The following is a 27,954-nucleotide window of genomic DNA, read 5'->3' on the forward strand; positions in this document are numbered from 1 at the left end:
GCCTCACACCTCTGGGACCCGGGTTCGAGTCTCCGCCTGGGTCACATATGTGTGTGGAGTTTGCATGTTCTCCCCATGTTGTCGTGGGGTTTCCTCCGGGTACTCCGGTTTCCCCCCACAGTCCAAAAACATGCTGAGGCTAATTTGAGTCGCTAAATTGCCCATAGGTGTGCATGTGTGAGTGAATGGTGTGTGAGTGTGCCCTGCGATGGGCTGGCCCCCCATCCTGGGTTGTTCCCTGCCTCGTGCCCATTGCTTCCGGGATAGGCTCCGGACCCCCCGCGACCCAATAGGATAAGCGGTTTGGAAAATGGATGGATGGATGGATGGACCTGTTAGCCCATCCTGTCCCCTAGATGGACCTGTCTGCTGCATGGCTGCTAGTTTCCGAATTTCAAAATATTTCAATAAACAATATTGTAACATTTAAAAATTCCAGCCAAAAACAGCTTAATTATATTGATACACAAGATTCTAACCAAAAGGAAAAACTTTATCTAGACATAAAGTCACTTAAACGTGAATGTGAAGGAGTTATTGTATTGTAAATGATAAAAAATATTGTAATTAAAATCCTATGATATAATACAACTGTACAATTGAAAAAAATGCAATAAGCAATTATTTTGCACAAACCTATCAGTATTCAAATATGCTTAGATACTTTTCTTACCTAAGAACAAATCCCAAATAAGAAAACACTGATGAATCTTTATGAAAATTGCGTAGGTGGGTTTTAAAGAAAATCAAAGAAAGAAATTACTTTTTTAAGAACAGCTGGTGAATGAGGCCCAATGTTTTTACTTCTGTGTTTAACGTGCACAATGTAGTAAATCATCAAATCGATGAAGTCAGGCTCACGTTTTGGTTATTTGTGCCCCAAAAACCAGGCGCTAGAATCTTGGGACAACGGTCAAGCCATCCACGCATAGTTCTGAAGTCTGGGAATACTAGCTATAAATAAATTGTTAATTAAAATAAAAGTCAAATTCAAAAACAACTGATAAATAAATACATAAATGGTAATTAAATGACCAAAGCATATTTTTTGTTCATTAAAAATAGGGGAGAATACCTATGTGAAACATTATGCATTATAAAGGCTGAGTGATGTATACATAGAGGTTATCACCACATGCAGTATCAATTTGATTACCATGACATATTATGCCTTATTATAAAGATATGGGCCTAGTGGTATATACTGTACATGTATTTGCTATTAAGGTATATAGCTTTGTGTGTTGGGGGCAGCATGGTGGTGCAGTGGTTCGAGTCTCCGCCTGGGTCACATGTGTGTGGAGTTTGCATGTTCTCCCCATGTCGTTGTGGGGTTTCCTCCAGGTGCTCCGGTTTCCCCCCCAAAGTCCAAAAACATGCTGAGGCTAATTGGACTTGCTAAATTGCCCGTAGGTGTGCGTGTGTGAGTGAATGGTGTGTGAGTGTGCCCTGTGATGGGCTGGCCCCCCATCCTGGGTTGTTCCCTGCCTCATGCCCATTGCTTCCGGGATAGGCTCCGGACCCCCCGCGACCCAGTAGGATAAGCAGTTTGGAAAATGGATGGATGGATGGATAATAATAATAATAAATAGTGGTTTATGGAGCCAGGAGGTATCCCAATAAAATGCCTTCATCTGTCCATGTATGATCTATAAGTAGGATGTTTTGATGGACCACAAGAAATGCGTAGAATGAAGGACAATTTAAGAAGAAAATTGTTATGAAGCAAAAGATTTATCCTACCAATAACCACGTCACGTATAATAATTAGTTGTTTGGCGTGTTTATGCAAGTGAAGGGAAATAGCCCGGGGCATATGTAGTCAGTTGTGTACGACCAGTCTGTTTCACTGTGTTTATGTATGCTTCAAAACAGTCATTTAAATGCTAATAGCTAATAATGTAATTCTGATGAGTAACAAAATTCGTCTAAGAATTATGAATATGGGGGCACTGTCTGTAAATTTCTGTTGAAAAAACATAATTCATTATGTTATTCTAGGTGATGTAGTGTCATGACACATCCGTGAGGGGCGCCATTCTATTGTGTAGCTGTTCTGTAGGTTACATCCGTAGGTGGCTGACAAGGTTAAGACATTCTAAGCTCATACGAGTAAGACATTGTGTGTTTTTTTTTCTACTAGATATCTCGGGCAATGCTTCTCGGTTTTGACAATAAGGGATAAACCTATAATGTATCTTACTATTTCTTTGACTTCGACTGATATTGAAAGAATGATCACCATTAAACTATCACTGCAGAAGGTTTCGCAGAGCTCTCCGTGTAAATCTGAATGAAATATGACGTTTTTTGAATTTTCAAACACCCCAATACTGACTGTCTATCGCGGGTACTACATATCACGAAAAAATAAGCAAAAGCCCACCCTTCGTATTCAGCATTTCGCGCGTAAAATTTCCCAGTACTGAAACTGGTGCCGTCCGAGTGTTCTGTCGCCACTCACTGATTCGTCAATTTCGACATCAATCAAGTTTTAGCCGCGCCCCTCCCCCATTCAGCCGCTAGCTTTAATGTTGCCCCGTGTTTACTACAGTATTGGTGTAAAGGGGTCGTTAGTTTTTTTACATGCGGTGAGCTGCTCAGCAAAATAAAGATTTTTAGGTTTTATTTTAAAGAAGCAAGTTGTTCTGGATTTCAGTATGCCCAAGAGAAAGGTACGTAGCAACACTTTCCCCCACATTCTCAAAACAGTAAGCCATAGCGATGTAGCTAGCTATGAAGTGTAGTGAAGCCTGCGAGATAATGAGGATTTGATTAGAAACGTCTCTGTAAGGGGAGTATAAGTATGCTCAGCGGCTGAGATAAGATGTTAAGAAACGATGTTTTGAAATTATCGCGTGTTTTTTTACTGGAATTTAATGAAAAGTTGGTGTATTTGATATGGTTTACCTACCCTTGTGACTAGTCTGTCAAGCTTCGTCTCCATACTGTTAGAACCACAAGCAGCCATGCTTCGCACTTAACACTCCAGTCCATCAGTAAATGGTCAGATGACAATACTTATATAAGCGTTGCGCACATTTAAAAATATTTAACCAGAATCAAAGCAAGCGTGTTCGGTTAATATTGGGGATTTTACTAGTCCAGTAGGGATATAATTTTATGTGTTTTTCTTTGTTCGCAATGCTAAATAAATGGTTGCTGTAGCCCCTACTTGTCGCCAGATGGCGGAATGCGGCTAACTTTATTTCAGCCCCTCCCCCAGTCAATATGTATGAAAATAATTGTTTAGAATGCTACGGGCGGGGGGGCTTTACTTGTTCGGTGCGTGAATTTCCTTGATGTAATGCGCCCCCTTCCCCTTTTTATTCGTTAGAATCTTTCCCGGAAGACCAGGAGAGTTAGAAATTTGGAAATCAATTAACTATAAAATCACTGAAGCAGATATTTAGCTGAAAATGTCTTTACGTTTCTGTTGGATTGCAGTATTACAGAAGCACTTTCTGTAACGTGTGTTTTATCAAAGTAATTGCATGTAATATGATGCCACCACTGGTTTAATTTTTTGAATATCTAACTACTTTGGAACAAATAAGGGCATGAAAGTATTAGTATTGCAGGCTAACCAAAGTTTTCTGAATTATTTAAAATGAAGAAAACGTGTATTCTGATTTATATTTATTTCTCTAGCAACAGGGAACTGATGGGGATGTAAAGGAAGAGGTATGTGCTTATTTTATTCCTTATTAATGTTTACAGTCCTGTTCAGTTTAGTTTTTCACCAAAGGAATGCCATTACAGATCAGTCAATTCAGTAAGTCATTTACTTTAATTTTTTAAATAAAGTTTACATGCTACCTGATGCGCAGAATATAATTCTGTGACTAAATTTGAATGGCATATTTCAGTATTAGTTTTTATGAATTACTTGTTACTAGCTTAAGCCAAGCAACTATTTTTTACATGGTTTCTTTAAATACTGAGTAACGCAAAATGCATATGAAGGTCAAACTGAGCATGGTAAACATGTAGCCAGAAAAAATGACGCAGATAATCGCTGTTTTTGATTCTGTACAAATCAGTTATGAGTTATGATACCTAGCGCCATGTTACAACGGTCTGAAGCACATGATCCAAGTTCATTTAGGGCGTGGCCAAATCCACTTCTGCCAGTTTAACCATGGAAAAATGGTTGCAGCGCCAGTTGCATGGTTCAAAAGGGTTGTACTTAGTCTCGTAATTACTCATGGGTGTGTTTGGGGCGTAACATGCTATAAACCAATCAGAGTGTCATCTCCCATTCCCTTTAAAAGCCCGGTGTGCTTGCACCTTGGCAGATTCCTATTATAACACCGGACTTACCAGGTAGTAGAAAAGAACGCTTCTCTGCAGAGGAAACGGATCTGCTTGTATGTGAAGTGAAAGCGCGCGAGCAGAAAATCTACGGCAACGGCAGTATTCCACCAAAGCTCCCTGAGGTGAAGCAGGCATGGGAGGAGGTAGCAGCAAGTGTGTCCTCGTCTTCTGGCATCACCAGAACGGCTGCACAGTGCCGAAAGCGGTACAATGATGTTAGGAGACGGGGGAAAAAGCTGGCCGCTCAACGTAAACGACTACTGGAAACGGGAGGAGGACCATCTACAAAAACTGAGGATGTGACATCAGCGGAGGACATCACTGCCTTTACCCTCAGTGATGAAAACATTGAGGGTTATGGGGGGATAGAGGTGGGCTTCCAAGGTAATGCTATGGTAACAATGAATCATTATATACAAACCATACAGGCTTCTTGCAAAAAATAGTTTATTTTACATTAAGCATCTGCAACAGAGCCATACAATAAATGAATCGTAAATGTCATGCAGCTCCGCTGGCTGAAGATCCTGAGACTGGACCCATTAAGCAGGAGCCGGAAGCAGTTGTGGAGGAAGAATTGATGGCAGAGCAACCGTCAACAAGGTCCAGTGGAGAGAAGAGCCAACCCAGATCGCGACGCGGGAATATCATCCGGCAGGAGGACCACCCATTCCTGGAACTCCAGCAGGCTGGATTCAACATGCTGGAGAGAGAACTGGGTGGAATCATGCGGAGTGTTCGGCGTGTGAATACCCGCCTGAGCCGCATTGAGATGTTGCTTCGGCCCCTCGGACGTATCGCGGACAATCTGGGAAGGCTCGCTGAAGCAGTTGAGCATTTTGTTGCTGCAACACCACCTCCTCTGACTACCTGTTCGCCTCCATCCACCCGATCCAGCATGAGCACATTGCCCCCAGATGCTCCTGGACCCTCCCGTGGACAGCCCCGTCGTGGTGCTCCCCGCCTGCGAACCCAAGGAGGAAGAATACCACCAGTATAAGACCCTGTTCAGGAATGTGGTGCAATGAAAATAATTAATGATCTTTTTTTTAGTTTCTTATAGCTTTGGTTTCTTTAAAATCATTTTGCTCAGCCATGCAATAACCAGTAAAATTGGTGGGTTTTTACTTTCTGAAAGTATGAAACCTGACTAGTATAATCTCAAAAAAGTTTTTAAAAATAATTTGCAAAAAATATTGTTCAAAATTGTTTTAGTCATATCAAGATGTAAAAAAATCATTATACACAGTGAATCCCTGCATTTGAAAAACATTTGTAAAATGCAGTGTGATTTAAAATGTCCAAATAAATGCTATATTCGGATTCTCTTTTTCAATCAAAATATTCAGTTCGCTTATCTGGCTACCGATGATGTAACTCTTCTACCGGCCGATCTCTCCGTGCTGTTGCTCGTGTATTTGGGTTCATTGGCATCGGCACTTGCAGTTCAGCATCGCACCTTCCAAAATCTTATGTGTCCTCATTTATGCCCAGGTCGCATCCATAATGCATGGCTACGTTATGCAAAACACAACATGCCACAGAGACTGCTCCGACTTTCTGGGAGCTGTATTGTAATGTCCCACCTGACTAATCGGAGCATTTTCAGCAGTTCTTTCCATTGCAGTATGTGTGTTTTTTTTTTTTTTTTGACTGAATAATAATTCACACATTCTCGTAGCTATAATATACAGTGCAACAGCCAATAATGTAACTTGCCAATAACATAATTTCCCTTTTCTTACTAAGTTGATAATGTAATAAGTTATTACGTTATTGGCTCAGTTAATATATTATGTTGTTGGCCATTTATTACATTACTGACTTTTATTACATTAAGAATTTGAAAAATGTATGTTATTAGCAGTTAATATATTATTGGCTGCTACCTACGGTGTAATCGGCCAACAGGGACCACTCTAGGAGGGAATTGCGCTGGAAGAGTACAGCAATGACAGCTGGCCCTGGGACTCATGGCTGGATAGACATAGTTTACAGCGGCATTCTTCTTTGTTGAGGGACAGATATGTGGTCCTTGGACAGTCTTACTCCACAGTCTCCCAGTCCTTTGTCCCATCAGGTCGGGAATTAAGAATATATGGGCCAATGCACCAATGTTTAACAGAGGAGCTTGACAATTGATATTTTGTTCAATATACATGGTCTTGTATTGTTCTTGATGTGGCAGGAAAGTTGATCCGTGTTTGATCCGTGTTCACTGTTTGTTTGCTGGGTCTTGATAGACACCTGCCTGGTGTGTTTAAATACCTATGTTTATTGCCACAATTGGTAAAATAATTAGCCCGTTTCATTTGTCATTACTGCAGTTGGCTAATTCTGATGAGTATTTTGGCCAGCCGTTATGACATATATATTCCTTTAAATTATCTTGATGTTCACATAAATGATCTTCCATATTGTAATCTTTTTATTTTTAATAATTTGCATGTTTGTGCGCTGCTGTGCATCCCTGTATGTGTACCATGCCTATGTGGGTACATTTTACTATCTTAATAACGTGCCCTTGAAATAACAGGGAAATACTGCGTCTTTGACTTTAGACCAGATTTTTATTGGTCAATAGTGCAATCGCTTTCCGCTGCCTCAAGACAGCAATGGGCCAACAACGCAACTGACTCCTCCTCTTTTTAAGACCGACACGCCCATGAGCACTCAGATGTTCACAAGTACATTTACTGTTTAAACAACGTGGGTACTGGACTGGAAAATAACTGTTGGGCTCATGCTAGTAAAAACACCTGCGTCGCGCCTGACGTTGCTTTCTCCTGGGTGTACCATAGGGCTGTTAAAGGCTGATCATACGGTAAATGTGTTGTCACACAGCAGTGTTAAATGTGTCTGCTTGAAGGCAGCAGCAGTATTCACTGTTTTGCTTTTGAGTGGGTCATACATATGAATTCTCTTCTCCCTCTTTCTTAAGCCTCAGAGGAGATCAGCGAGGTTATCAGCGGTAAGTGTCCACCACTGTTTGCTTTTCAACACACCCTTGGGGTAGTTTTGAGTCGTGCACAGATTCAAAAAATTTATCGCCCTTTAGGGAATTTTTGCGTTCTCAGATTTTCTTATGTGGTTATTCGGTTTCTTTTGGGACTTAATGTTTTTTCCTCTTGTTACCAGAAACCAGCACCCCCAAAGCCAGAACCAAAACCAAAAAAGCCAGCAAAGGTAAACTTCCTGAAAATACACAACCCACCTATATGCAGTGCTAATGTTGTTGAATATTAAGTAATGGTATTGATTTCACATGGGCTTTTAGTGCATTTTGCTAAGAGATGAAAGATCACATGAACAGTAGTTTTAATTGAAAACCATTGAACTTTGTTGCTTCAAGTAGAACAAGTGGTACAAGTCTCCTGTTTGAGAAAGTGAATTACAGAATAATAAATGTCTACTTTTGCTAGAGAATTTATGACTGTAAGGTCTGTATTCCCTGTATACAGATGGGTAGGACCCATGTATTATTAATTTTCAGATCGCAGTGACGGTGTGTTTTTTGTTTAAAGTAATCCTAGTGATTTAAATTCACGTCATAATATTGAATTATCAAATGTATTGCAGTTGGTCAAAATGTGAAATATTGCTATGACATGACAGAGTAAAAGTTAAACTGATTGTTTTTGCTTACACATTCATGTCAGTGTGTTAAAAATCTAGCAAAAAACCTTGGATGAATATGGACACCTTATTTTGTTCCTAGGTTTAACTTTCAGTAGTTTAGATGCTGACATCTTGCCCCCATTGTCTCCCATAGAAGGAGAAGGCTGTCAATGACAAGAAGGAAGACAAAAAGACCAAGGGAAAGAGAGGGAAAGCGGAAAAGGAGGCAAATGAGGAAAACCACTCTGAAAATGGAGAAGCAAAAGCTAATAAGGTTCATGCAACGCTGCACATTTAACTTTTAACATCATTACCTAAAGCAGGGGTGTGACACTGCAGTCCTGGAGGAGCTTAGTTGTCCCTGTCCCACCACAAAAGATTCAGCTGAAGAGCTGTGTGATAATTTGCACGTGGTATTGAATCAGGTGTGTTAAATGAGGGGAAACCCAAAAGTGTGCAGGGCTCCGACCCCCCAGGACTGGAGTTTGACAGCCCCGAGCTAAAGGTTGCATTTTGGTTGTTCAAGTGTTTAGACTGTGTGACTTTACCAAGATAAGTCGTCTAAGCCTCCAAACATATTTGCTCCACATACCTTCATTTCAGGTCCAGAATTATTAAAACCTGTGCTTGGTATAAACAGGAAAATAGGTACATAAAATGTAGAGCAATATATTACGCCTGATCATGGGCAAACTATTTTATGTTTAATGTATATTATTCTCACATATCTGAATTGCTACGTTACTCTGTCTTAAACATTTGCTAGGGCATAAAACTAAATTTACAGAATATGTAAAATCAGACGGTGATTGACCTGCATATGGCAGGTCGTGGGTATGGAGAAATATGTGTTACTTGTATATATATTATGCACAGTAAGGAAAATGGTAAGTGAAGCAAAAAAAAATTTAGTTGAAGAATTGCACACTTCGGTCACCAAATCTGTAACATAAGATACTACCTTGTAACCAACAGACAGGAAAACCTTTACTGAAAACATTCAACAATATTGTGTGTTTGGCTAGACTCTTCCGCGTTGCTGATGTGTGATCAGAATAGAAAACTGGTCATGTATGCATTTGACGTTTGCAAACAAAAAGATGCATACGCTTACTGTCAGATATGGTGGTGGATTTTTAATACTGCTGACTCAGTAGACCAAGAATTATTAAGATCCATGAAATCCACTTGGTACCCGGACATTTTGCTAAAATTAGAACGGCTTATCCTTGAATCTCTAGATTTATAGATAAGACGTCTGTGATCAAGACTCAATGGAGCTGTGAAAGTTAAGTAAATCAAGGATCATGGAAGTCGCCCTTAAATGTATATTCCAGACTTTTTAAACATTGTCTGTATACTTTTGGTTTCTGCTGCCATTGGCGATTCCACGAAAGGGTACCAATAATTCTGCCCCTGACTATACATATTCAGCATTGCCGTTAGAAAAATGCCATTTTCCAGACCGAATAAATGAATCTAGTGATTCGTTAGAATTCTGTCTCATTCAGAACACACCTCTTCACAACCCAGGTACAAAAACTATCCACTGCCCATCTATGACTGTCTGGTGGGAGCAGTGAAATAAAAGTAATGTGAAGCCAGAAAGGAAACAGTATGTTGAATTGGGAGATTTTCTGGGGCAGCAGGGATTGTGTAGGGGGGAAGAACTTACCAGAAATCTACCATTTTGGTGGAACACAAAAAGAACATGAATTGGGATGGGAACAGAATTTTTTTGGAAGTTCTGAAGGTTTTTGAAACTTTGGGTGCAAAAAAGACCCACACTAGTTTGTACATGTTGCTGGAGATGATGAAAACCCCATTGATGGGAGAAAGTCACCCCCAGCAGGGCTGTGTCTGTGAAATGGCCTTAGTTAGAGGGTTTATAAAACAGCTGATGGAGACCAGATTTAGAGAAACTCAAACTATGACGATACATTCTGCCTGACAGCCAATAAGCTGTACCACAGCCTGCATGAACAAAGAAAGTTCATAGCTGACAAGTAGGATTGTACTGCTTAGCTACAATGGCGGCTGCTAGGTTGTAGAGAAGTTCTCTAACTTATCTTTTAGAGACGATGCTTTACAGCAGGATATTGTCTCGATATATTAATCGTTAAGTTTAGGGTGTGATTTCATTTTTATAATTGGATGTTCTGCTGTTTGATGTGCATTTTTGAATGTTTAAAGTTAGATTATTGCTGTTCACTGTGCAGGATTGTTAACATTTATTCACAATTTAAAAAAGATTAATAGTTACACAGCAGGACATTTCAGCAGCAGAGTTCTGTTTCTTATGCCTGTAGTTTGAGATGTTTGTCACATTAAACGCAACTATTTTAAATATGAACATTTCAGGTTTATAATAAGATAATTAGCATATTCATTGTCTTAATGCATTTTTGTGCCATGACGATTCTTGAGTATTAAGTCATTCATTTGTATTTGTACAATAACCTTTCTGGTTTAACTGGAGTGATTAGACTTAAGATGGATTAAGTAGATTGACTTTGTCATCCTTTTGGAATTGTTTGCTTGGTAAGTAACATTTACAAAAAGAGGAATCATGCTTTGTCCAGGTGGGATTCTTGCTCTTTAATTCTTAGATAAAATTAATCTTGATCTTCCAACAGGTGGAGGACACCCCAGACGAAGCAGAGAAGGAGGGATCTAAGTCAGAGTAGTAACGCCTTTTTCCTCAGTGGGTTTCATGTGGTGCCCCCAAACCTCCATGACTTATTGTTAACAGAGGAATATTTTTATCAGTTTTCTAAGTATCAGTACTGGTTTTTAGCACAAATCAAAGCTAAACATGGAGGACTTGCAGTTATGTCAAGTGTCTGCAAAACAAACTCTTATTTTTAAGTAACATTTTGTGACTTTGTGTGTCACTTTCTGTGACTAGCTTGTTCAGCGTAGGAAAAGATTCCCAGTTGGTATTCTAGTAAGTGTGTCATAGCCTGTCTCTCTACAGAATATTCTACTTTTGCAGACTGTGTGTGAGTGTGAGTGGATTGTTTTGCTCTTGACACCCCCGCCCCCCCCACCTTAAAATTGTGTGTATAAGCAAGAGGAATAAGTCAACTGAAAACATTCCAGGTAGTAACATGGGCTGTGTTTTGTTTGATCCTCTTTAAAAAAAATAACAACTTTTAATGATTTGTGAAAGCAAAGTTCTGTTAATTTGGGGGACTTGTACTGTATGTGGTCACTTTTTTAGCAGCTGCTTTTGTTTTCTTTTTAAACAATGAAATTTCAAACAGATCTAATGAATTATTCAGTTGTCCATGTACCCACTGTTTTGTTCTGGATGTCTCTTAATAAACGTAACCCTTGAAATTTCTCATTGACGTCGTTTAATTTTTGCTCTTGCATTAAAATATATGATATACCTTACAGGAGTACATTAATCTGACAGTGATGATAGTTCCCCCCCCAGACAACCTGATGTTTAAACCCTGTTTTTTAAATTACAGTTTTACTTTACCTATACCATTTTCTTTCACAATTTGTAAACTTTTGTTTCCTAGACCAATACACAGACCAGAACAGTTCCTGTCCTGCTTCTCTGTGCAGTTCACATGTTCATGTGAGTCTTCCCCTACAAGTTATAGATGTGGTTTAGGTAGATTGCTGACTCTAAATGACCAGTGCATTCATAGATGTTTATAGATTTTTAGATGTTATTTCTCATAGTTCCCATTCATATTTCTTCCTGTCAAAAACGGGTTGGTACCGTGGGAACAGATCTGAGGCTGTAGCAAACAGCGGGAATGCAAGCTGGCTTTTCTGTGCCTGATAGGTTAGATTGCTGGGTTCGTAATATACCTTTGTCAGCTGGGCACCGTCAGGACTATGGGTGGACTTAGACCATGAATTCATCCAGTGTCAAATTGTTCCTAACCTGACAAAGGTGTCATTTGTTGGGGGAGTGACTTGTAAAATTGGCCATTGCAGAGGAGGAAATGAAAAATGTTCTACAACTCTTAATATAAAACCCCATGTAATCATGACTCCAGTGATGATACATGACATCGCAAAAAATATATAATGTATGTAACACACTGATTAGCCATGATGTTAAAACCACTGATAGGTGATGTGAATAGCATTGACTATCACATTACAATAGCACCTGTCAAGGGTGCCATTATATATTAGGCAAGTGAAGAGTTATTGAAGTTGATATGTTGGAAGCAAGAAAAATGGGCAAGTGGAAGGACCTGAGTGATTTTTTTTTACAAGGGCCAAATTGTGATGGCTAGATGACTGGGTCAGAGCATCTCCAGAATGGCAGGTCTTGTGGGGTGTTCCCAGTATGCAGTGGTCAATATCCATCAAAAGAGGTCCAAGGAAGGCCAACCAGTGAACCAGCGACCGGGTCATGGGTGCCAGGGTTCACTGATGCATGTGGGGAGTGACGGTTAGCCTATCTGGCTAGATCCCACAGGAGAGCTACTGTACCACAGATGGCTGAAAAAAAGTTAGTGCTGGCTATGATAGAAAGGTGTCAGAACACAGTGCATCAAAGCTTGCTGTGTATCGGGCTGCAAAGCTGCTGACCGATCAGAGTGCCCATGCTGACCCCTGTCCACCACCAAAAGCACCTACAATGGGCATGTGAGTGTCAGAATTATACCATGGAGCAATGGAAAAAGGTGGCCTGGTCTGCTGAGTCACATTTTCTGTTGCTAGTGAATGGCTAGGGGCATGTGGGTCCTTTACCTGGGGCAGAGATGGCACCAGGATGCAGAGTCAGTGTGATGCCCTAGACAATGTTTTGCTGGGAAATCTCGGGTCCTGGCATTCATGTGGATGCTACTTTGACACATATTAATCTGCAACAATGTTTAAGTAGGTAAGTACATCCCATCATGACAACAGTATTCCCCAATAGCAGTGGTCTCTTCCAGCAGGATAATGGACCCTGCCACACCACTAAAGGAATGGTTTAAAGAACATGAGAAAGAGCTTAAGGTGTTGACTAGACCTCAATATGTCCCAGATCTCAATCCAGTCGAGCATCTGTGGAATATGCTGGATGACCAAGTCCAATCAGAGCCTTCAGAGGTCTTATGGAGTCCATGATTTGACAGGTCAGAGCTGTTTTGGCAGCACAAGGGGGTCCTACACAATATTAGGCAGGTGCTTTTAATGTTAAAGCTGGTTGGTATAGGTTATAGTTTTATTCTGCACCATTTAGAAATTGGTATTGTTTCAGTGAACCAAAAAGAAAAAAGTACAATAACAGAAAATACAACACGAATTGTTTTAGGACAGTAGCTTTAGAGTCTGTACCGATTTATAATTATACTATTTATTGAAGGGCCTTAGGTACATAGTTGTACCTGAAATACAAAAGCACACGTCCTTGCAACACAGGGACCATCCCGAACCCCGATGATCCTCTGAATCGTAATAGCTTGAGTGACCACAAGAATATTCAGCACATATTTGAATTTTCCTTCACCATTTTGAGGAGTTACAAAGCGAACACTAAACTATTTACACATTACTTACAATTACTTACATAACTGAAGAGATGCAATTATTTGGAACCAAATAATCCAACTATTTCCATGCATTACAGTTAGCACTTAAAATACAAGGCAATGCTAATAATGACACAATTTCTGATACAAGGAATTTACAGATGTAATCCTAGAGCAAAAGATACATAACTGGTAACAATACACACAATGTAGTCAAAGTTTGTCACCATTTCGTTTTATATAATATATGTCAAGTAAGACAAGCACAATGGTCTGCATCCTTGCTCCTATAGTTCTTCTCCTCATTTTGAAAGATGTGCTGGTCCTGGTATCCTGGGTTTTTATAAAAGTTATTTTATGATGGATGACTGGAATCCGCACTCATCTGCAAAGTAGATATTGCAAGCAGTGAAATTCACAATTGGATACGCAGCAGCATGAACTATAGCCAATAATCTCTTCTGTAAATTCAAAGCATGAAGGAGACTGAAGGATCGGGGTTATGAAAGGGATTTGTTTCCACATTTGTTATTACCAGTTACATTCAAAACTATATTTATTTTCAACAAAAATGTGTATATTGATAAAATAATAAATTCAGCAACCAGATCGAGGCATCATTTAATAGTATTATCATCTAGCAAGCTAATCCTAAATAAAAATTGACAGTACCATAACATTAAAATTAAACATAAAATGTGTATTCTCTAGGAAGCAAAGCTGCTCTTTTTAGTAATATATTGTACTGTACATAGTTCTTAAAGAGCCAGTTCACCCCAAAAATGAAAAAAGATGGTACACCCTACACAGTGCATGCACACACACACATCTTTATCTTTTATCTTTAGTGTTGCCTCTCCATCTATGTTGCTCTGCCGGGAGTTGCCTAGTTTTGGAAATATCTGCCGTAGAAATGTCTTCTCTAAAATATAATGGGACTAAAAGGCTTTCTGTGGTGATTAAAGCACCAAAAAACCCATTAGAAAAATTCAACAGCAATATCTCTTACCTGAAATCATGACCTTGTTACCCAAGATAATCCGCAGATTTTGTAGTGAGCAGTTTAATGTAGGAACTATTTTCTTCCACTGAACTCCACACACCAGTCATATCACTACGCAGAAGATACGAGCACCAGTTCCCCAGCGAAAAATGCTGCGTGGTGATATAATTGGTGTGTGGAGTTTGGTTTAAACGCCACAGAAAGAATGCTATTCAGTCCCATTATATTTGAGAGAAGACTGGCATTTCCTCGGCCAATATCTTCAGAACTAGGCAACTCCCAGCAGAGCAACTTTGACGGATAGAAACCCCTCTAAAGCATATTTTTTTCAGTTTTGGGGTGAATTGTCCCTTTAAACTTAATTCTTATATAAAATTGTACAAATAATTTATACCATATTTAACATGCTCACCTCTATTTGGGGCCCTCTTTTCTGACTTTTCATTTAGACACTATTTTAGCATACACTCTGATGAAAAGTATGGAAAACATTTTCCATCCTTACCAATTCTGTTCTGCCAACATGTGAATGGCTTAAAATATCCTCATGATCTTACATCCATCCATCTTCTTACTCCATCTTCATATCTACGGGCGATTTTGAGACATTGATTAGTCTCTCTGCATGACTTTGGACTGTGTTTCCAAACACACCTCACACACAGAGCAGTGAGCAGATAAAAACCCCAAATCCTTAAGATATGAGGCTACAGTGCTACCCACTGAGTCACCACTCAACCCATGAATTTGGATTAGTTGGAATAGTAGTTGAAATTACATAAGTACATCAGTCAGAGAGGCCCTGAATGAACATACTTTAAAAAAAATAATAAAAATGTCACTTGTTCATGTGTTAATCATATGCACTTACTAAAACTGCCACACCAATTTGCTGAATTTTTAATTACTAAACTGCAAATTTTTCAGGTTGCATGGAGCGACAGTATCATACAATACAGAAAAGCTTTGTGTATTACTTGCGCTATTATTCCTAGCTCTGCTCTAAGGAAGTAAAGATCACAAGCTGCAAATTCTAAATCACAGCAGGAATCAAACCTATTTAACTTCATCACAACACTCTGGATGGCTTTGAACTAGCTTCTAATTTTAACTTCTTCCCTAAATTATTGGGAGTTAAAAGATCATGCCGCTGCTAATATAACAGGGCTTATCATTATGGTTGAGCTCGCACTCTCGTTTTTTTGTAGGATTTATGCCTCCTTGTAATTCCAATAAATGAGCAAACTGTTGGCAGTAAAGCCAACAGCTGTAGGCATCCAAGCTTACGAAATGATGTGCCAGCTAATGTAAGGAATGACATCTTATCTCAGCATTCAAATCCAAGCTTAAGTCCTATTTTAGTCTAGCTTAACATAGCCTTAATCTTTATCTAATTTGCCTTGAAATATACTACTACTGCTTCAGCACATGCCTTTTATATTTGTCCTACGCAAGTAACAATATCATTCCAGTAGTTCTTTCGTCATGTCTGGTCGATGTACCCAGGCTGACCATTAATGAGCATAAGCTGCTAGTCATGCAGGGCACAGTTGTGTCGGCACCTCGAGCTGGCCAACCAACCTGCTGATATCCACAGCTGCCCTTACAAAGGGCTGAAGACAAGACCATTATGCCATTTTAGTTCTATCAACAATTATTTCTAAGGTTAAAGTTTTCTAGAAGTGATTCTACAGTCAGTTGACTTTGTATACCTCATATTCTTGATCTAAGGCTTAGAATGTTGCTGTAAGAGGTTAAAGAGGAAATTGGTAGCTGGGTTCCGAAACGCAAATCAGTCAGATGGATATATGCTGTATAAATCCATCCGGGAAGCTACTCCGCTCCAGCCAAAAAGCCGCTGGCTGCCAACCTCAATAAGCACCACAGACAGCAGCCACCTGTCACATTTTCAACACCTCTGACTCCCAGTAACTGGAGCTGGGTCACTTTTCTGAAGGCTCCCTCAGAGGCAGTCTGATAAGCATGTGATTGCTGTCCCACACTCATACCCAGAGCCAGCTACCAGCCCAGGCCACACAACCTTCCATAGCACATGAAACACTGACAGAGCTGACCCCTGACCTGAAGTCATAGGTTCATCCTGTACAGTATGCCACACGTTAAACCAAGAAGGGCCTCATGAAAAGAAAAGCATCAAAAGCACAACTGATCTTTCCCAAAACCTCCCCAGGGAAACCACAATCTGGGAAAATGTTCTATGGACAGATGAACCCAAAGCTGAGTTCGTTGGCAATATAGACCATACCAGCAATTCGTTTATAGGTGACCAAATTAACACATAAGGAATGAACACCCTACCCACAGATAAATGCGGTGGAGGATCTGTAATATGGTGGAGTCGCCTCTGGTACTGAGGACTTTGACCATATTAAAAGAATCATGAAATTAGAGGATTGCTGAGACATTTTAGAGCAAAATGTGCTACTCATTGTCAAAGAACTAGGTTTGGATCGAAGATTGTGGGTCCTCCAGCAGGACAAGGGTGCAAAGCAGACATCCAAAAGCACAAAAGAATGGCTGGAAAAGAAAAAAAAAACTACTGTTTTAAACTGGTTAACAATGAGTCCTGATCTCAATCTGATTGAAAATCTTTGGAAAGAAGTGAAATCTGCCATTGGGAAACGGGATTCTGCAAGCATTCAAGAGCTGGAACAAACGGTAACTGATCAGTGGGAGAATATGCCAGCAGACAGGTGAAAGGAAGCTTACAGGCAGCTTCAACAAACGTTTGAAGGCTGTTATTGTTGCTAAGGGTTGTGCAACCAAATATTAGGTAAAGGTGCCTTTAATGGCATCCAGGTCCTATTTTTCTCCTGCAAAATCACTACATTTAAATTGAAAGGGCAAAGTTAAATTACTCTGAACATATTGTTACAATATTCTGATACAAACTTGGTACATTTGTTTCTGAAGATCTATATAAACCAGACCAGAGTCCTTTTGCGGAACATTTTGGAGACCACAGAAAGAAAAAAAAACAAAAAAAAAAACACAGATCTATCTTCCGATTGCTTATCCTGGTACAGGACATGGGGTGCCTAAGGCACAGAGGTAGGGTACACAGTGCATGCACACACACACACACACACACACACACACACACACACACAAAGATTTGGTATCTACATCTTTGTGGGGACTTTCCATATATTTCTACAGGCAAAACCCTAATCACAACTATAAATGGTTTTCCATTGTAAATCATGCGATGCATACCCGAGTTGTATCCGCACTGACAAGGCCCTGTTTACTAGCAGGGCTGAAAGCATGACCAAACCGAGCTGGTTGCGTCACCAACACCTGACTGGTTGAAATACAGGGTGATAATGGTGATCTGCATTGATATGCATGGCCTGAAAAAAGGGGGATATTCTATATATTATTCACTATTAATTATAGTATCACTATCAGTAGTATCATACATACTGATGTACTGATGCATTCCCAATATCTCGGAACTTGAAAATGTCCAACCACCTGTTTAAAAAATACTATACGGCAACTGAATGGAATGGATTCATAATTCAAATTTACAAAAGCAAATGCTAATTCTGCAAGCATTCGATGGTACCATAGCACGGTGAAGCTCACAGACTTGCTACTTCATTATGTACACTGTGGGAACAATAAATAAGTGTCCCTTTTGCTTTATGTCATTGTTGCTCTCCAAACCCGGCAAGGCCTTTACCAAGCCAACCATTCTGCAGTGGAAAACAGAAGCAAACTGGAACCGTGCAATAACTAGTCTCACTTTGCAGTACGGCTTGGGTATGGTTCAGCTCCTGTATGCTAGTGTAAAAGCACCATATGATAACCCTCACTCCTACTCAGTCTTAACCTTAACAATAAGTAATCAAAGAAAATGCAAGATTTTTGCATTTGCAGTTTTTTGATTGCATTCACAGATTTTTAAATTAGAATGCAGAAACATTTTACCAGTAATAGTGACCTATAAAAAAGCCAGACATTCTTTCCATTGAACTAGACTAAATCAGTCTAACATAAAAATTAGAGCTATACAAGCACCATATACTGTACTGGCCAGATTATATGTATAATCTGAAAAATCTTTTTATTTACAGTAGCTTTATTTTTTGTTTTGCCACTTTCAAAGCTATTGCAGACAATTTCCTAACTAATATAATACTGAAATACTTAAAAAAACAAATCATGCACATTACACGTCACCATTACATAATTTGTAATTGTAAAAGATGACTCTTTGAAAACCATCAATAACAAATGCTTTAAGGATCAATTCTGCCTTAGAGTCCATTATCCCTACAACAAGGGGACCCAAGTGCCAAAACTGCTTTGGTCAGTGCTCAAGAATATCATTATGGAATGACTTTCTTGCCGCGAGATCACCAATAAAAATCTCTGCCCATTGCTCAGAGTAACCTAGCAAGGTGTCAATCTGCACCCGGGTGAAAACAGCCACATGGCATCGATTCGGCCTTTACACTGTGCCGCCCCACTCCTTGCCCTCTGGCTCCACAAAATCATAAATATTGTGTTGCATGTATGGTTGCATGTCATTTCAAGGGCTGAAGGTGGGATACGAATATAAAAGGTAGGATACATTAACCACAAAATGTTCTAGTAATAGTTAGCTAGCCGAACATACACAGTAATCTTGGTAACTAGCATCAGCACTAGCTATGGAGTATGAAATTCATTTTCCACAATGGGGGAGAATTCCCCTCTTATGTGTAGCAAAAAGCCTGTTATATTAAACACTGTGGTGCAAACAGCCGCATTGGTTACCCGCCCTGGGTACAAATAGCATTGTAGGCTACTGACAACCGGGTGCAAATATCATCAGCAAATATCACCAGCATGGAAACTTTCTGCAGAAGAAGGGAGGCCTGACATACCAGAGACGCAAAGTCACCTCAGAACATCAGTGCGTCAAGTTTCAAGTTGTAATTGTTACATGTACAATCACACACTGAACCACTGTGCAGAGAAATGCCTTTAAACCGGTTTCGGTGTTTGGTGAAATATGTATTACAAGAGAAAAGCAAAACAGTTTAACAACATATGTACAAACAAGAATAAAATTTTCATGAAAATAAGAACAAAATAATACATTTACAGGATAAAGTCACTATAAAATAGACAAAAAATGAGAGCAGCTTAATAACAAACACAGAAAAAAAAATCAGAAAGTCACAAATCATTTATACATAGTACTTGAACCGTTCTGCCATTTAGTTTTTAATTTATGTGAATGTCAAGTATTTCAGTGATCAAGTTTTACAAAGTAAAAGGCTTGAAGTTGAAATATCCTATTTGCATAAGCATTGATACCCAACATTCTGGTAGCTCAAAGGCAACCTATTTACATTGCTATTGGCCTTTGTCTGTGTGCAAATAAAGAAAATGGCTCATTTACCGGGTTAAAAACCCTGGCCTCTGCAATTATCTTTTGGCAAGTGGTGAACCTGAAGACAGACCAAGAAAATTAAACTTGAAAAGATTAATTTGTGAAAATGCACAAAAAGAACAGGGTTCAAGATAACACCTATGTGTATGGATATCCAAATGAGCAGTGTACTCCAGACAGCACTGAAGTCCTGCTTAGATGTGGGACAGTACATTATATTCTAATGAAACCAAGACCTTTACAGCCAGAACGCAAAGCGCTTTGTGCAGACTAAAGGAAACATTAGTCATCATCAGGAGCCAATAATCTCATCAGAATCTAAAAAATAATGGATGGCACAAAGTGCATGGATATACTACAAAAGTCTGCAAAACATGCTTGGAGCTAGGAAGCTATGAAATTCAGGACAATGATCATAAGCACATAGCCTAACAACACTGAGGTGGATTAGCAACAAATAGTGAATATCCACAAGTGAGCCACTCAGTGTTTCACTATAAGTCCCACTGAGAATTTTTGCCATGCTCAGAAAATTGCAGTCCACAAGGGTTATCCTAGTAAGAGAAACAAGTTCGCCAGGACCGTCATATCTGTCAAATAAGCGCATTTCAGTTCAGCCCTTGTTTTCTGCGGATGAATCATTTTGCATTTAAGTATGGCACTTTGCAATAAAAAAATTTTACTTTCTAAATCAATTGTAATCCAGTAACACTTTAAAACAGATGCAGGATGTGCATATTTTTGCAAGGCACTACATCTAACTATGCAGCTTGCTTGCATTCGCTGGACACTGTCTGGGTGACTAACTGGAAGGTATCAAATTTTGAGACGGACTGCACTAAAATCCAAGCACTACCACATAGTGAAAGAAAGGAAAAGGGAAGTTTCAGACACTTGATCCTGTTAGTGCAATAACTCTGAAATTACACTGAACAAAAATATAAACGCAACACTCTTGTTTCTGCTCCCATTTTTCATGAGATGGACTTGAAATCTACAATTCATTCCAGATACACAATATTACCATTTCTCTCAAACATTTCTCACAAATCAGTCTAAATGTGTGATAGTGAGCACTTCTGCTTTGCTGAGATAATCCATCCCACCTCACAGGTGTGCCACATCAAGATGCTGATCTGACATCATGGGTAGTGCACAGGTGTACCTTATACTGCCCACAATAAAAGGCCACCCTGGAATGTGCAGTTTTTTGCTTTATTGGGGGTCTGGGGACTCAGAACCGGTCAGTATCTGGTGTGACCACCATTTGCCTCATGCAATGCAACACATCTTCTTCGCATAGAGTTTATCAGATTGTCAATTGTGGCCTGTGGAATGTTGGTCCACTCCTCTTCAATGGCTGTGCGAAGTTGTTGGATATTAGTGGGAACTGGTACACGCTGTCGTATACGCCGGTCAAGCACATCCCAAACATGCTCAACGGGTGACATGTCCGGTGAGTATGCTGGCCATGCAAGAACTGGGACATTTTCAGCTTCCAAGAACTGTGTACAGATCCTTGCAACATGGGGCCGTGCATTATCTGTCTGAGTGGCTGGTCTCAGACGATCTTGGAGGTGAACCTGCTGGATGTGGAGGTCCTGGGCTGGTGTGGTTACACGTGGTCTGCGGTTGTGAGGCCGGTTGGATGTACTGCCATATTCTCTGAAACGCCTTTGGAGACGGCTTATGGTTGAGAAATGAACATTCAATGCACGAGCAACAGATCTGGTTGACATTCCTGCTGTCCGCATGCCAATTGCACGCTCCCTCAATGCTTGTGGCATCTGTGGCATTTTGCTGTGAGACAAAACTGCACATTCCAGGGTGGCCTTTTATTGTGGGCAGTATAAGGTACACCTGTGCACTACCCATGATGTCAGATCAGCATCTTGATGTGGCACACCTGTGAGGTGGGATGGATTATCTCAGCAAAGCAGAAGTGCTCACTATCACACATTTAGACTGATTTGTGAGAAATGTTTGAGAGAAATGGTAATATTGTGTATCTGGAATGAATTGTAGATCTTTAAGTCCATCTCATGAAAAATGGGAGCAAAAACAAAAGTGTTGCGTTTATATTTTTGTTCAGTGTATTTGACACATTTCAAATTTTGCACACATTCTATAGGTGACAAACCGCAAATGATCAAAATTTTAAACAAACTTCACCAAAACTGAAGCAGCACAGCAGAGTAATAGAACAGAAAATGGCCATTCTGAGACTTGATCTTGTTAGCTTAATAACTCATTGCAAGTGTGAACAAGTGGAACTGAAAATTTCCACAAAACTGAAGCAATGCTGTCCAGTGGCAGCAACAGAAGAATGACTGCAAATTAAATTTGAACTTGTAAACAAAATAACACTCTATTCGATATTACTTTATTTACTCTACTTGACAGAATATGGATGAATACCTACTCTTAATTTCACTTTGAGACAAATCAGTGCTAGGTGGTAATAGAGGACGGATTGAGAGACTGCAGAATCTTGTGAACACAGGATCTTTCTCAGACTTCCCAGGAACATTGTATGGGTCAGTGATGTTCAAATTGAAAGGAGGGAGATGATTTTCTGAATAAAGTAAAGTTTACATATATTTTTTTTTGCTGCCAACCCCTACTTGGCAAATTTTATTGGTAGCAGTCCAGTAGCCAATCGACAAAAATTATCATATTGGTGTATTGGGGTATTTAATAATGTCAGTTAATCCTAGTCATTGGTGGCACATGAAAGAAGAGGCACAGATCTGGTGAACCTGATTATACTGGGACAAGTCATGCAAAGTTGGGCTTTGAAAAAAGATTTTTGGAGAGGTGGAGAAGGTGTGAAGTATAGACTTGTGCGGTATTCCGGTAACATTTTTGGTTTACTGCATTTTATTCCGTTAAATTTGTGAAGGACTTCCCTGCTGCGCAATAGCATTGGTTTTGAAAATACCAGCAAAATACTGCACATCGCAGTATAACGTATGGACAATATAACAGTATGAAGAATTAGATACCATCAAAGCCTAGCGTAGGGAGGCTAGTGATGGAGATGGGGTTGAGGGAGGAAAAGAATAAGATGGAGGGAAGGGGTAACGGGGTACTCAGGGAAATACTTTGTTGTCGTGCCAACAGCATCTAATCTGCTTTCAAGTTATTGCCCTAAGGGAAAATTATAAATAATGGTAAATACTTCAATGGGTCTATAATGATTGTGTACACAACCTAACACTTTTCGCATTAAATAATCACAAGATTTACTTAATACTATTATTATTACTACAGCCATCATTTACGATAAAGAGCTGGGAAATGTTTATATAAACTCCTTATACTTTTTTCTCCATAATGGGCTAACACCCCAGTGGACACAGTAAAGGGGTAGACCTAGAGACCCGTAGGCTTAAATCGGACTTTCACTGGGAATGCACTATTTTGAACTGCCTACACAAAACCCATTAAAGTTAATGATCCCACACTGAAATCATCCCATTCTCAGCAACAGACTGACTAGACAATTCCAATATAACTTCTGGCTTACTGGAAAGATGAAAGAGAAGAAAAACAAAATGTACGCAGAATTATCAATATGTTGATATATCACCATAACAACTCACTCCATACTCCATACCTCAATCTGTGTAAAGCCTTGTTGTATTCCCTGGATGAAAAATACATGTGGTTTTGGGACTGGTCCTCTGTCACAGACCCTTATGCCACAAAAACCCAAAAAAGCACGATAACTCAAAAACATTTGATGGATCTTTTTAAACTTTGCAGACACACTCTATGGGTGATGATCTAGAACTGATCAAACTCTGAGGAAAATCACACCAAAACTGAAGCCATGAGGACAAAGGGTAGGGTGATCGAGTAAGACACTTAAGCTTTTGTATAACTCAAAAAGTAACTGAAGGATCTTATTTCCACTTCACAAAAACATATGGATAAAGATATACACCTGCAGAATGCACTTGGTTTTGTGAAGACAGTAACTGTAAAAGTACTTGATGAATCTTTTTCAAACCTCCCAGGAACATTATATAGGTGATTATGTAAGGGTTGTTTCATCTTGAGACAAACTACAGCTAAATTGAAGCTGTATCACTTACAGATCTGATGAACCTGATTAAATTGAGACAAGCCACACGGGGCTGGGCTTTAAATCACGAATTTTTTTTGGAGAGGTGGGGTGAGTAAATGTTTCATATAAATGCATATTCTCCGGTATACATCCTAAATTTCCATTATAACCCACACAAACACAACAAAGGTAGGAGAAACAAAGGATGATCTAGACTGTAATTGTTTTTGAAACTGTTACCAAAACATGCTCGGAGGTAACAGGGTCAGCATGGTGACGGGTATTTTCAGGCCGTGCCGCTCAAAATGAGCCATTGTGCCTCCCCCTGCTCCCAATGCCCCCAAGAATTATTTTGTATCTTCCTTGATTTATTTTAAACTCATCCATTCAGTCACGCAAGTTTACAGAAATTCTTGTCTGCTGCAGTCCTATAGTGACTTTTCTATTTTACCGAATATTAGTTTGCAAAAGTTTTCTAGTTCCATGTAACACAGCAATCAAAAGGTTGAAAAAAAATTTATCTTGGTGCATTTATTTAGAAAATTCTGTTTTTCATTAATATATCTATGGGTAAAATAATTAGTGCATTTTATAGATTATATTGATTCCGATGATTCCACAATAATCTTTTGCAAATAATAGTAATAATAATATTCATCATATAATATAATCATTATCAGATTCGTCTTAAATAGTAAAACCAGGCCTTCTGAATTTGATAAGTTGGAGTTGTCACGCTATTTCAATAGCTTCACATTAGAAACAGTACTGGAAATCATTTTTTTTAAATATTACTCTTACTGACGGTGTTTCTCCTAATGAATCGTCCATTCCTTGACCTCACCGACACCCAGCGGCTGACGAGTTAACAGCAAGTTCGCAGCCCGTCGAGGGAGGGCGCTAACAAAGCAAAAGGCGATGTCGTGAAAGCCTGAGAAAGGAAAAAGGCCGAACGCCGGGGAATTAATCAAGTGGCTGTTTCAGAAATACACACTGAGAAAATAACCTAAAAGTGGCGCTTGGATCGAGTGATGGCCGAGCATCAGTGTTCAGAAATCGAAGCTGGTTAGTGTCGTTGCATTTATGATTTCTGCTCTTTTTTTGTTAAAATGGAGATGCAAGCAGTTTGGGGTTTGTGTGGCTAGCTCTTAGCTGCTAGCATGCTATGTCTGAATGGCTATATAATGCGCTCCTCTGTTTTCAGAACTGTATTACCTTATTGCTAGATTTCTCCAGTCGGGACCGTGTAAAAGATCTGCCAAGGTAAGCGGAAAACAGTCGGACGTATCGCGATTCCAATTACTTTTTTTTTTAGAAGAGAGGTAAAGAAAAGTACTGTTTCATTTCAGATCCTAGTGGAGGAACTGGAGGAGTACGAGGTAGGCAGCGCTCAGCCGTCTATTACTAGCTAGCTAATTCTCACGTCTCGTTTCCGCGATATCGCTTTTCTGCTCCAGTTATTACATAATTTCGTTTTGGATGGTTAGGGGGCAGGAAAAACGTGTGTTGTGTACATCCAGACTGGCCGTTTTTAATGTAACCGCGTGTTTCCTCTTTAGCTGATTCCTAAACGCTGGAGTTGGGACGGCAAACAAAATAAACGAAAGTTCGAAGATTGGGTAAGTGTAGCTGTTTCTTTTTATGTGATGTCTATATAGGGAATAGAAAACTTTTAAATATTAAACTATTGTTTTATTTAAAAATTACAGTACTGGATTATGCTATAAAATTATTTGTAGAATGTTGTTTTAATGACTTGGAAACTTACGTTAGCATGTATTTTTAGCAAAAGATTATTGTAATATGGTCGATTGAAATTAATATTTTGCGTGGAAATGAACGTCTTATTGTGTACAGCAGAAGGAGGAGGGGCTAACAGAGAGTGCACAGAGCGAGGCTGGATTGGGGGCGAGAAACGCCTGTCAAGGCTCGTAGCCTATCAAAATTCGGTTGCTATTTGGTACAAGTGGGAGAAAAAACAAATAGTGAATCTGATTGGCTGTCTGTGTTCAGACGCCTGACCGCAGTATATGCTTGAATATTCATTAGACGCAACAAGCTAGTTAATGGTGGTTGTACCAAGGAAGTATATAAGCACCAAAGGTGACTGGTGATATGCACTATAACATATGAAACGGAAAACAGGTGAATAGAACCTGGTGCATTTACACAGCCTACACGGGCTAGTTATCCCCCTACGTGATATTACGGGCTGGCTTAGCTAAGAGAGTCTTGTGCTAAAATACCAGCTAGAAATGCATATGCCGACGATTAAATCGTCGAACGATGAGTTATAATGTCTACAAAACGTATTGTTCCTAAGTCGTATTACTTTTTGAATCCGTGACAGCCAGCACGTGAACTCTACACAGGTTATTTATCCCCCGTCAGCGCCCTGAGGTCTCGCCATTGTTTATATACATCCCATGCTACACTTAAGGGGCCGTGAACTATTGGCGGTCCGACTCGTATTCAGCAGTTTAGATGATTACTGTGCCTCTCATTAATGACGATTTTATACATAATTAGGCATTGTCGGGTTCCGTTTTGTAAAATTTTGTGATGCTTTCAAACGCAAACCTCACCTTTATCACTGCACAGGTGACCCTCAATAAACACATCCCGGCAGATTATCTTCTGCGTCTGTGTCAGCGGATAGGCCCGCTCCTTGACAAGGAGGTCCCCCCCAGTGTCCCGGGGGTCCGCACCCTCCTTGGGCTTGGAAGGCAGTCTCTTCTGCGCAGTGCCAAGGGTAAGGCCCATTGTCAAGGCATTTACCAAATTCTTTGTTTTACTGAGCTGGTGAGCTTCTGATTTTGCTAGAATGGCTAATTCTTGTAACACAGCTCTGACTGTTACAGCATTCTTTTCCAAGATTTTTTTTCTTTAAAGTACTATAGGTGTATATTAATAAAAATAAAAAATGGTTTCTTATAGTAGAAGCTGTAAATGAATCGGTGCATGAAGGTTGTCATATATTCGCTGTTTGATGATGCAGTCTTCCTTTCACACAGGCTGTGCTCACACAGTATGGAGCGGCTCTACTTTTGCTGCCTTGCATCGAGGACGGCCTCCCGAACCGCCAGTCACCTGCGGGAAACCACCCAACATTGGTCAGTGTCGGTCAGCCTTTTACCTCCTGGATGAAAATGCTGCTTTTGTTCTCTGCCTGACAGGCATCCGTTTCTGGAATCTTTCAAAATGGTATTCTTTGTTGTTTTTAGTTACCACTGCATTTGCAGTTTGTAGGTTATTTGTCTTTTATGATACCTATGGTAGCAGTGTTCAGTTTTGTTTTATTTATGTAATACTAGTTTAAGTGGCTGATTTTTAAAGTTATAAAGGTAATTAAAATGCATTAAATTTATTACATCTTTTTAAAATTCCAAATTACAATGATTCCACTCAATCTGTATGTTGGTAAGTTTACATTATTTTGTTTCCTGTGACCTAGCTACGTTTCAGTCATGCAAATATTAAATTGTTAGTATTTTAACTGGAGGTGTCTTAAGTGTGGTGTGTAAGATGCTTTATAGTAAATGAGTCTAACTTGGTGTCATTTTTTATGTTCTCTTCTAACGTAACATTTATTTTTCCAAAATGGCAATCATTTACAAAGCTATGCTGATTGTACCTTTTCCTGTCCAGCTGCCATCGTGGGTGCCCGCCAGTTGACGGGCACGTCGCGCTTTGGCCATGCCTTCCCTTCCTCCACCTACCAGCACATGAAGATGCACCGGCGTATTCTGGGCCACCTGTCATCTGTGTATTGCGTGGCCTTTGACCGTACTGGCCGCCGCGTCTTTACGGTGAGAATTATGCAAAGCTTTTCAACTCATTACTTTTTCTTTCCTTACTTAATTGTTGTTTTCAATTGTTCTTATTTTCATGTAGCAAAACATTTTCAGATAGCCTTTGTGATAGCTGTCTGCACTCGACATAAAAATGAAATGGAAAAAAATTATTTAGGTTAGGCACAAAAAAATGTTAATTCCATAATATGGAATACATGTATTTTTCCGGAATTCTCTTTTTCTTT

At 39.6% G+C, this 27,954-nt stretch overlaps 2 protein-coding genes and 1 long non-coding RNA gene across 6 annotated transcripts in view; 2 read left to right on the forward strand and 1 right to left on the reverse strand.

Moving 5' to 3' along the window:
• The first annotated feature begins 2,522 nt into the window (after positions 1–2,522).
• Positions 2,523–11,284, forward strand: LOC125713109 (non-histone chromosomal protein HMG-14A-like). 2 transcript variants are annotated; one of them, XM_048983952.1, is made up of 6 exons: positions 2,523–2,675; positions 3,652–3,684; positions 7,259–7,288; positions 7,456–7,503; positions 8,090–8,209; positions 10,572–11,284. In XM_048983952.1, the coding sequence occupies exons 1-6, from the start codon at positions 2,661–2,663 to the stop codon at positions 10,620–10,622; spliced, it is 297 nt and encodes a 98-aa protein (XP_048839909.1). In that variant the 5' UTR covers positions 2,523–2,660; the 3' UTR covers positions 10,623–11,284. The 2 variants fall into 2 exon arrangements, with proteins under 2 accessions (XP_048839909.1, XP_048839908.1); XM_048983951.1 differs by lacking the exons at positions 7,259–7,288; positions 7,456–7,503; positions 8,090–8,209; positions 10,572–11,284 and adding exons at positions 4,275–4,701; positions 4,827–5,640.
• A 1,229-nt stretch (positions 11,285–12,513) lies between these two features.
• Positions 12,514–26,577, reverse strand: LOC125713005 (uncharacterized). Of its 3 annotated transcripts, XR_007383440.1 has the most exons (4): positions 25,131–25,308; positions 24,721–24,846; positions 14,939–15,021; positions 12,514–13,815 (listed from the first exon to the last, which is right to left on the reverse strand). It is a non-coding gene; the product is annotated as an uncharacterized LOC125713005 (long non-coding RNA). The 3 variants fall into 3 exon arrangements; XR_007383441.1 differs by lacking the exons at positions 24,721–24,846; positions 25,131–25,308 and adding an exon at positions 26,501–26,577; XR_007383439.1 differs by lacking the exon at positions 24,721–24,846 and having other exon boundaries at positions 25,131–25,306.
• brwd3 (bromodomain and WD repeat domain containing 3) overlaps positions 24,814–27,954 on the forward strand; it is a 33,550-nt gene continuing 30,409 nt past the window's right edge. The window contains exons 1-7 of the mRNA XM_048983684.1: positions 24,814–24,980; positions 25,120–25,178; positions 25,265–25,294; positions 25,475–25,534; positions 26,517–26,667; positions 26,930–27,028; positions 27,564–27,724. Coding sequence (XP_048839641.1) covers positions 24,947–24,980; positions 25,120–25,178; positions 25,265–25,294; positions 25,475–25,534; positions 26,517–26,667; positions 26,930–27,028; positions 27,564–27,724 — 594 coding nt within the window. The 5' untranslated portion in view covers positions 24,814–24,946. The remainder of the gene's footprint in view (positions 24,981–25,119; positions 25,179–25,264; positions 25,295–25,474; positions 25,535–26,516; positions 26,668–26,929; positions 27,029–27,563; positions 27,725–27,954) is intronic.

The sequence above is a fragment of the Brienomyrus brachyistius genome, chromosome 18 (genome assembly GCF_023856365.1).
Source record: "Brienomyrus brachyistius isolate T26 chromosome 18, BBRACH_0.4, whole genome shotgun sequence".
Lineage (NCBI taxonomy): Eukaryota > Metazoa > Chordata > Actinopteri > Osteoglossiformes > Mormyridae > Brienomyrus > Brienomyrus brachyistius.